This window comes from Carassius auratus, chromosome 8, assembly GCF_003368295.1.
Source record: "Carassius auratus strain Wakin chromosome 8, ASM336829v1, whole genome shotgun sequence".
Lineage (NCBI taxonomy): Eukaryota > Metazoa > Chordata > Actinopteri > Cypriniformes > Cyprinidae > Carassius > Carassius auratus.
The window spans coordinates 21571070-21582334 of NC_039250.1; the positions used below are offsets into that span (position 1 = coordinate 21571070).

At 36.8% G+C, this 11265-nt stretch overlaps 1 protein-coding gene across 1 annotated transcript; it reads left to right on the plus strand.

Moving 5' to 3' along the window:
- The first annotated feature begins 446 nt into the window (after positions 1-446).
- Positions 447-5587, plus strand: LOC113106819 (potassium voltage-gated channel subfamily C member 4-like). The gene is made up of 3 exons (XM_026268838.1): positions 447-1446; positions 1826-2020; positions 5335-5587. Exons 1-3 carry the CDS (start codon positions 447-449, stop codon positions 5400-5402), a joined length of 1263 nt encoding a protein of 420 aa, XP_026124623.1. The 3' UTR covers positions 5403-5587.
- The last annotated feature ends 5678 nt before the right edge of the window (positions 5588-11265 follow it).

The window sequence follows — 11265 nt, forward strand, 5'->3', positions numbered from 1 at the left end:
CACACAGTGCGAGTTAACGCAGTCTACACTGCATCATGGAACTTTTATTTACATAATTTGTGCATTGTTAGTTATGATAGAAACATTTGTGAGAGTGCAAAAATCGAGATGAAATGATGAGATTGCTGCATTCATGCACTCAACTGTCTGTCATCAGCTACAATACTCAGTGCTGCAAACTTTCATTGACGGAGTACAGTAGATTGGAATATAATCAACATTTTTCATGATTAGTTTATCTCAACAGCTGTGATAGTAAAAATGCAGCAAACATTTCAGAGAGAAATCCACATGTAATACTTATTTCATATACAAAGCCAAATCATAGGGCTAAAATCAGGATAGGAAATGTCTCTATTTCTAAATTAGATATTTTTTTAAGTGTAAATGACGTGCATCTCAGGATACATTATGAAATAATAAAAAATAAGTTCATAACCAGTTTAATGGAATATGTGATTTTTTTAATTGAGACGTGTTTAATTTGTGGTCTTATCTTTCAGGTAATTGCCTTTGTCTCCCTGTTTTTCATCCTGGTGTCCATCACTAACTTCTGCCTGGAGACCCATGAGGTCTTCAATGAACTTCGTAATGTCACATCTACAAATACTGAAAGCAACTCCACCATGACCTCCGTCATCTCGAAGATGGAGATGGAGCCCAAACCAGTGCTGACGTTGGTGGAGGGAATCTGCGTGGTGTGGTTTACCTTCGAGTTCCTGGTCCGTATCATATGTTGCCCAAACAAACTTCTCTTCATCAAGAACCAACTAAACATCATTGACTTTGTTGCCATCCTGCCCTACTATCTGGAGCTGAGTTTGGCCGGCGTCAAATCCGAAGCTGCCAAGGACGTCCTTGGCTTTCTGCGAGTGGTCCGTTTTGTGCGCATCCTACGGATCTTTAAGCTGACTCGACACTTTGTGGGTCTCAGGGTTCTCGGCCACACCTTGCGGGCGAGTGTGAATGAGTTCTGTCTGCTCATCATCTTTCTGGCGCTCGGGGTGCTCATCTTCGCCACCATGATCTACTACGCCGAACGTATTAGCGCAGATCCCCAAGACCCTAGTGGCTGCAACCACACGCATTTCAAGAGCATTCCCATCGGCTTCTGGTGGGCTGTGATCACAATGACAACAGTAGGCTATGGGGATATGTACCCTAAGACGTGGCTGGGCATGATGGTCGGTGCATTATGTGCGTTAGCAGGTGTGCTTACCATTGCCATGCCAGTGCCCATTATCGTTAACAATTTTGGGATGTACTACTCATTGGCGATGGCCAAGCAGAAGTTGCCCAAGAAGAAGAAGAAGCACAACCCAAACCCACACATGGTGATGAACTCTGCCTCGTTTGGGAAGTCTGAAAGCAACTCACCAAGGAACAGCACACAAAGTGACACTTGCCCCCTTGCCGCGGAGGAGAACCTTGGAAGAAACCGCTCAGGTAGAACATGAGGATTTCAACGACAATAGTGTTTTCTGAGAGACAACAGTGAGATGAATTCAGTTGCTTGATAAAATGAAGCTAAAGACCCATACTGTATGTATATATGGGATAGTTGGCCCATTTAAATGTAGAATTATACTGGGAATAAACTTTGGGAATATCACAGTATTAAATATATGAATGTGGATCATAATTAATCATATTGAAACAAGCTTAAAAAAAAAGAATCAAAAGTTCAAAGGTAAATTTACCATTGATATTGACTTTGTTTTCAGTTTCAAGCATAAATCTAACAAAGGCTTATGCCAATTCATGTTTATTTGCTGCAAGTGAATTGTCATGAACACTGACATCCATGTTTTTGTCTTGTTGTCAGATTCAAAGCAGAATGGTGATGCTACCGTAACTCTTTCTGAAGAGGAGAGCTGCAGTCTGACCCAGCCGCTCTCTCCGGGCGAGAGGTGGACGCTTCGATGCTCACGCAATAGAGACAAGCCCATGAAAGAGGCAACTTGTTTCCTGCTAAATTCTGGAGACTTTTCTTGTGGAGCTGAACCCACCATCCACACAGGTAAACAGGGTTTATCAGAGTTAGAATCTCACTGATAAATTCAGAAATTTACAAATATATTGTATTTTGTATATTAAAATCTATTTGTTGCTTCCTATGCCACCTCGACACAATTTTTAAAGTTAAAAACATTATTTTGGTACACTTCAAGAAAAGTGGTTCAAGTCATTTTTCAGTGTCCAAAATTAATCTGGCAAGGCGCCACAGTCTAGGAAATTAAAATGAAACACTATATATATTTATATATTGCAAAATGATCAATAATTAGGTCTTGTCATTTATTTGGATTTTTCTCACAAAAAATGACCAAATTATCCTGCTTATTTTCTGGATAATTGGATATGAAGTATTGATTTGCATCAATGTTATTTTATTACATGAAAAACAAGAGCCAGTAGAGTGGACATGAGGAACATGAAACTGTCAAAGCTATACAGGAAATCATTCCGTTGTACAGTTTAAGAGTCTTTATAAAAACATTTGACCACAGAATGCCACAATTGACTTATCAGAAAAAGTATCCAGAGCACAGTAAAATAAATGTATTTTTTTGTCAGACATGTTATTCTGTAGCTGACATTTCAAAACTGAAAAATTTGGAAAAATAGGCTGATAACAGCACACAAAACAAGAGAGCATCACGACTTCTGCAAACCCAGCATCCTGCATTGCTGGCTGCTATCAAGTCAGACTTCGACTCAGCCTGATTGACTTGCGCCTCGGCCCCCAAAAGCTCTGACAGGTTGCCTGCAGTCTATTTCTGGAGATAATCACTTGATCACGAGCTTCTTAAGCAAACATTGCACCTTTTACATCCTAGAAGCCCCTCTCTCCGTTTGAAGGAGCAGAAGTGCTGCTAATGTAAAACAGGAGCTTATTATCACCTGTGACTGAACAAGACAGCTTATAGATGGGAATAATCATCTGAAATCCGGTTCACTAATGAGTAAATTAATTCATATTTCCATAAATGAATAAATGAATAACTAAGTCTAGTGATCTCATCTAGTTTCTCATCTTTGTTTTGATTTCCCTCTATTTTTGGAAAATTCAAACAGAGGTCGTCTAAGCCCTTCAGACATTCTGTGACGGTTGATTTGTCATTTGTGTAAAAAACCGTGCAATTTTCCTCGCTGATGTGGAGACCGAGATGCACTCTGGGAATCAATGAGGGGCAGAGCGACAGCAGCTGTGGTCCTGTCAAACAAACAGTGATTATAGGCAATAATTCCTTCACCAGACATAGCAAAGATGCTCCATCTTTGGAAATGTCATCGCTGATGTTAAAAATAAATATGTGCGAATGATCCATAGATCAGAAACCCGTGGCATTTCCTCTGTTTGTTTATTTGCGGTGTGAAACAACAATGATGCCAAACACAGATAATAATATATAAATGAAGGTTGTTTTTTTGTACCACACTGGTAAAATTAAACTTAAAGGGTTAGTTTACCCAAAAATGAAAATTGTCATTAATAATATTTTTTCAGTAATGGGGTAATCTAACTAATTACTTTTCCCGTCGTTATAACGCCATTAACATTACTGGACATTAAATGCGGTGCGTTACTATGCATTGATTTAATAAACGATGTAATCCGAACGCACCCCTGTCTCACACAGCGAGTGAGGAGGTGGGTTAATAAAGAGATAAGCGATTATGATTGGCTAAGGCAGAGTCATGTGTTTCATTGTAGCCATTCAGAGCCAGTGTTTTTACGCCAGTGGCGCCAAACATGCACACATGCGCGAACGCGCGCGCACCCTAGCACGCAACAGCTACACAAAGATTCGCATGAGAGATGGCGAGTCAGGAGCAATCCGATGAAAAGTTGGCATTTTCAAGGTGGAGATATAAGCACTACTTTAAATTCATTGTGGTCAAAGGCAAGAACTTGCATGTAATGTGTACATGTAATGTGATACACACGCATCTACAAAGCTAGTGGCTTTAGTAGTTATGTACGAACACCTGTCTGTTCTACTCATTTTAACTGACTTGTGAAAACTGCAAAACTGCAAAAAAAAAAAGAAAAAAAAACTTGACACACAGCACCTTTTTTTTTTTTTTATACAGCAACGCAAAGAGTTACTTCCCCTGGTAACGAGTTACTTTTATTATAGAGTAATTCAGTTACTAATTCGGTTACTTTTTGGAACAAGTAGTGAGTAACTATAACTAATTACTTTTTTAAAGTAATGTTCCCAACAGTGTTAATAACTCGTTCCAAACATGGATTAATGTGGATTAATGCTTATTGGAAACGAGAACCGTTTCAAACAATTCAGTTCGATTTGGTGAACTGGTTCAAGAAGAACCGGTTAAATCGAATGATTCGTTCGCAATCCGGACATCACTACGCTTCAGTGTTGTGAACTTGCTCACTACAGACACGGAAGAGAAGACAATGCTGAATAAAGTCATAGTTTTTGTTATTTTTGGACCAAAATTTATTTTTGATGCTTCAGCAAATTCTAACTGACCCTCTGATGTCACATGGACTACTTTGATGATGTTTTTCTTACCTTTCTAGACATAAATGGAGGGAGCTTCAATGGAGGGACTGAGAGCTCTCGGACTAAATCTAAAATATCTTAAACTGTTTTCCAAAGATAAACGGAGGTCTCGCTAGTTTGGAACGACATAATTTTCATTTTTGGGTGAAATAACCCTTTAATTCAAATTTTGTTGTCATCGGAAACAAGTCTTAATATCTTATTTTCTAAATTCAGTTATCTTGTCTTTTATTTATTTAGCATATTTAGATTTTTCACTGGAAAATTAAAAGAAAACAAGATTTTTTTGCAGTAAGGCAGAGTCTCCTTGGTTACTGTCTTCTCTCATAAATTGTTTTTTAAGCCAACTTTTTTCTTGATTTGTGTGTAATTATGTGGCGAGCCAGTCATCCAGCACTGAAAGGCATCATCTGCAGCAGTCCTGAGTTACGGATCTGCTTCTGGTCCCGAAAGGCAACTCAACTTAATTGCTGCTAATAGGTTTCCATTAGCAACATGGACAGACCCCAAGGCTTTCCCATTCTCTGGGTTCACTGCTGGGCCTCTGAAAGGCCACAAGTCTTCTCGTTTTAATAGGCAGGAATCTTTCTCTGTAGATAAATGTGCAATGCTGGGGTCTAATGTTTTGATTGATTCAGTGATCCAAATCCCACTACATGTCATTGTAACATTGTCTTTACATTTCAAAGTTAAAATAGTATAAAAGTCTTAATAAGACTTCAATTTTGTTCCATAAATTTACTAATGCCCCTCATTGAAATAGTAAGTTTGACTTCTCTCTGTGTCTTTGTTTCAGAGAGCTGTAAAGATGCGCTCACATCCCCAGCAAACTACACTCAAGCAGAAGTCACTACCCTGACCTGAGGGGGGTTTGTCCTGATGGGACGGGTGGGTCACTCATTCGGGATGCTCACCAATCTCTCGTCTTCTCATCAGTCATGCATCGTATTTCTCAGTCAAGAATATTTCTAGTCATGTCATCATGTATTTCTGTCCATTTGAAATGCTGCCAGGCATGTTTTTGCATGAGAGAGCATAAGTACTTTTGGTCAAATGTACCTGTAATATATTTTTGGGAACACTTTCCAAAAAGGTGTCATTTGTTAACATAAGTTAATGTATTAACTAACATGAACAAACATTGAACAATTAAATATACTGTATATAAAGCTTTGTTAATGATAGTTAATAAAAATACAGTTTTTTATTGTTTGCTCATGGTAGTTCATAGTGCATTAACTATTGTTAACAAACAAATGATTAGATTTTAATAATGCATTAGTGGATGCTGAAATTAACTATGATTAATAAATGCTGTAGAAGTATCGTTCTTTTGTAGTTCATGTTAACTAATGTAATTTATTAATAAACCTTATTGTAAAGTGTTACCACTTTTTTACAGTATTTGGGATACCGAAAATCTTAAAGTAATGATGTCGTTTAAGTCCTCATTAGATCAAATTAGAATCATTTTGAAGCCATTAAAATGCTAGTTTAATCCTAAGACTTAAGACTAGACTTTTTTTTAAAAGGTCAAACCCTTTAATATGTCCTTCTACAACTTCATATTTCATTGAGGAAATAGGTTTAAAGTCTTCTCTCCTCATCAAATCTGCCTCTATTTGATCAAAAGTACAGTAAACATAAAATACGGAAATACTATCCCTAGTCAAACAAGTAATTTTACATAAAGTACATAAATATGTGTATTTGTAGTATACTTAGAATTAAATGTTTTTTTGTTTTGTTTTTTCACTAGGGATGACAATTAAAAAAAAAAAGTGTTTTCTATTTTAATATACACCTAATATATCTAACATTTCCTTTACTGTGACTTTTGATCGATGAAGTGTGTCCTTAAAGCGTAAAAGTATTTAAAAAAACCTTCCAAACTTATGAAACAACAGTGCATATGAAGATCTGTAAAGCATTTCTCTCCGCATTATTCTCAGCTTGTCTTTATTTGGACAAAAGCAGAAAGCAGTTTGTGTCTGTACAGTATCGTTCCAGAGATCACAGGCCAGCTAACATGACGCTAACGCTTATATAAGAAAGGCCCATTTATCACTGTACAAAAAACTGCTGAACAAGGATCTTCAAGAACAGTTTTCCAAAAGTATTTAAATTTAAAACGCCAGAGGGAAATACATAAAGTTTCAGTTTTTCCTATAAAGAAAAGAGATTTTCAACAAAGCACAGTGGCAGCTGCATGCTTTCGTAACCATCGTTTTCTGTAACCAAACTACATGAAGTCCTGCATCTGAAATCATCAGCCCTTTATATTCATAACATCTCTGGTTGAGATGGGACCAAACTCAGAAATCTTTGTTCTGCAACATTAGTTCACTGTAATCGAACCTTCTTTTGCAAGTACACGCTGTATTACCTGTCCAGGTTGTGCCTACTGTCTTGTAATACTACTAATAATTCTAATAATAATAATACAAAAAAAACAACAACTTTAAAATATTTTGTTGTTAAGAGAGGCTCATATTGTTGAGATGTCAATCATGTTTGCACACACACACACACACAGAGATAAACTAATGCGAGATTTTTTCCAGCTTGTTGTCTGCCATAGTTGCCTTATGTTTCATAACAACAGAGTTCAAGTGCAACACCATGCTATTTAGATCAGAAATGTAAATATCAGTACTACTGTATGTAGCAGAGTATCAGTATCTAGCAAGAAGATGCATTCACTGTCTAGTTATACAGATTGTTTTCATAATGGTCCAGCAGTATCTGCCTTTAGCCAGTAAATGTGAGTATGTTTGTGTGTTTCAGGGATGATGTAACATGCTAACAATGAGGCTCTTATACTAATAGATGATATGGTATACTGAAAAAAAGGTACAAAAGCACTGGGGCAGTACTTAAAAAAGAAAAAAAGGTAAACCTCTGTACCCTATTTACCACTAAAGAGCTTGTTTTAATATCTTAAAAGTACATATTAGTACCTGAAGTGTACATGGTTGTGCCTAAATTGTACATTTTAGTACCTTTAAAAAAGGTACCACCCCAGTGACAACTTTTGTGCTTTTTTTTCTGAGCATGTACAGCATTGTAACTTCTGGATGAACATGTACAATGTTATATGTCTAAAGCAGCTCATATCTTGTATTTTGTAGGCATGTGTGTCTATGCATTTCTGCAGGAATACAAATAAAATCGAATTATTGAACTGAGGTTTGTGCTGTCGCATCCGTAAGGCTGATGTCTGAGATGCAGCTGTATGTTTTGGAACGCAGTCATTGTTGAGTATTTGATTTGAGAAGGCGAGCCAAAGCCTCAGCGCATCTGTCTGATTGCAGACCTGAGCTTTTACAGTATTAGACAGAGCAGAATACACATCCATCTCCATGGCGACTGTTAATTAGCGTTTAGCTCCTTCCTTCTCTAAATGCATCATTCTCTCTTTCTCTCACTCTCTTTTTCATTCCTGAGTTCTCCTTGTTTCTTTCCATACCACACCACTTTAAAAGTGGAAAAAAATGCAATTAAGGGGCTACTTCTACATGATCTGACCCTTAAAATGACTTTTTAAAGATAAGTCCTATATTATATTTTAGATGATATTACATTGTATTATGTTATATAAAATTTTGCATCAAATAAAAAATTATATTTAGATATTATGCCATTAAGCACATTTTTGAGTTACCTAACAACCTCTATAACAGCTCATATCTTTCACTGTAGTTGCAAAAGTGCTATAATATAATATATAATATCTTTTTTTTTTCTTAAAACCAGTTTTAGATCTTATGCTACAGAGCAAACTTTTAAGTTAAAGAACAACTTATAATTCTTTGACAACTAATATACTGTAGAAAAAAAAATAATTACATGGCTTTTTATTTTATTTGCATTTTTTATTTTTATTTATTTTATGTATTATTTTGCAGTGATGAGAATAGTAATATATGTGCTTTTTTTGTGCTTTTTTTTTAAAACATTTGACTCAAAAGACCACATTTATCTCATGTTAAGATTACCGGATGAATGAAAGAAATGGTCACCAGGATCTGTTCCCAACTGCCTGATACATGTACTTGTTGATTTCTACCCACAGTAAATGTGTTCCAGGTACTGTAATCCCACACAGCTGTTATATTCACATTCTTTTTTAGAATCCATCGGCTGAAAGGAGTATCAGAAGCACAGGAAGTGTGCCGCAGTGAATGATTTAATAGTCTAACATGCTCTGAATAATCTCACTGTGTCTAAGGCTTGGATGGAGTGACACACAGAAGCTTTCACGCAGGGAAAGGGGTGGCAGCATTTCATTTGTTCTTTCATCCACTCTCACTCCAATTAATTCCATTGTATTTCCCTCTCCTTTGTTGTCTTTTTTTTATTCTTTTTTTTTTTTTTTTTTTGCCCCATAAAATGAGTTGTCATGGCAATGTTGAGCGCAGTTACCATGGAGAGCTGCTCATCTGCCACTTCAGCCGGGTCGCAGAAGTGGCCAGTTAAAAAATAAAATAAAAAGCAGAAAGGGAACATGCATAAGAGACCTGTTGGTTTCTGGCTGGGCCTGATTGAGCATTTGGCTTCCCTGGTAACAAATATTTGTTATTGAGAGTAACAGCTGTGACAGACATTCTGTTCTGAGGACTTGTGACCCACAGAAATGTTCAGTTTCTACATAAAACAGAATGTCATAGTGATGTAGACATTTCATATCATGCTGTAAAAGGTAAAAATAAGCCTGTTTTTACTTACAAAGTAAAGTCAAATCAGAGGTAAAATAATGTTGTAAATTATATTTATGAATGTCTTTATCAGATACATACATGGTGCAGTGGCTGAAATTATACATTAGGGAAAAGAAAATGACCAAATAACCTTTAGGAATGAGGCTGCTGTTCTAAATATCAGTCAATCAGTGACATCAGAAAATAGGAAAAACAAAAGCTTATGACCTGGAAAAGCCGTATTGTTTCATCTTGAATCCATTATGTTCTTAATATCTCCAGTGCGTTCTCACAGACTGATATCGCTCACCCACTTTGTTTTACCCCCAGCTCTGCTGATAAAAGAGGTGCCATGATGGAGTTGTCATGGTTACAGCGCTCTCGGGTGTCTCCACACACACCCCCCACCCCCCTTCCTGTTCATCATCTTCTCAACACTGGAAACGGCGAGACGGGTTTAGGTCATTATCCCTAAGATTCATGCCGTCTATGGACAGGTCCTTCTATTTCTTCCAACAGTCCATTCGTCTTCTCTTAGCCGAGAAGTCTTTTCATTTTTGGAGACTGAGAGGTCGCTCTCTAATTTAAGCTTCAGGATTTTTATTTTTTTTGTATAGTGGAGACTGGAAAATGTGTTTGATTATATTTACTTCTAATGTACTAGGATGTCTTACTGAGTTTGAACATTTCAATTAAAGGAATAGTTCACCCTAGTTCCATAACATTGCATCACCTGCTCAATAAACAATCCTCGTCAGTAGTAAATGGGTGAAAGATTTAGAAATCCTTCCTTGAAAACAGACTGTTCTTGAAAGTTTCCTGTTCACCTTTGTGTATCTTTCCTGTCAGAGCTCTGTTTGAGACCCATGTGGTCAACCTTCGCCTTGACAGAGCCATGATATCCAAGTTTAGCATGATGCTAAACTTTCTATTATGAGACAAAAGACAAGCAAACAAATGTTTACATATCTTAATCAACAGTCAACAAAAAAACAATAATAAACCACCAAAATGCTGTTGATTCAGTCAGATTGAATCTGTCAATACTACATTAATAATGCATCATGACTGCAGAGGTATTTCATTTATTTTGATAGCAACAATTTTTTTCTGCAAAGATAACTTTCGGAGAAAATGATACGAAACAGGAAAGTGCTATACTGTTTAGTCTTTTTCCTCCCGCAGGCTTTAGTCCTGTCAGATGGTCAGATTGAATCTTTGCTAATAAAGACTTTCAAGCTAGTTTTATTTATTTATTTATTTATTTATTTACATATTGAACCCAGTATCCAAGGAAACCAAATACCTGCAGTCATGAACTTTTCTATGAATCAACAGTCAACAGAAGGCACATTTCTAAAGTTTCATTCTGTGTAAACACTTTTTCTCAAGCATTAATCACAGTCTGTAGAAAGGAACACATGAGGTTGTAGGACCATCTGATAACCAGTTGACTTGTTTCTTTGAATGAAGATAAATGCTTTAAGAGGAATGGCCATTTATCTGTTGAAGAGTCAAAAGCTTCTGCATTTAAGAGGCTTTTATCACCATGAAGTGGACAGAAATGAAGCCATTAGGACGGACACATTCGACATCCACCATCACTTACAAACGCTCAATCTGGATGGAGTTTTACTGGCAGTAAACCAATAGAAACAAAGAAGCCATTACTATGCATTTTAAATGTCCACTCTCATAAATGTGTGGTCCCAAAGCATTAATATTAATCTTGTTTGCAGTAATGCACACATTAACCCCTCTATTTCTAGCTCTTGTTCTAGGAGTGTGCTGAAACGAGTTGCACTGGCTGGGTGAGATAAGATCACTTCTAAAAGTTTGATTCCAAGCCTTCAGTTTTTCCTATACTGTATGATTTCTGTTAAAGAGGAGAAGAAAAAGTCACCTCACTTTAAAATCAATGTGAAAGCGGTTAAGACCTTGTTACTGTAATTATCCAATCAGTGGGCGCTTTAATCCACAGCCCATTAGCACAGGCACAAGAGAGCGCTTGCAATGGCTTCACACTG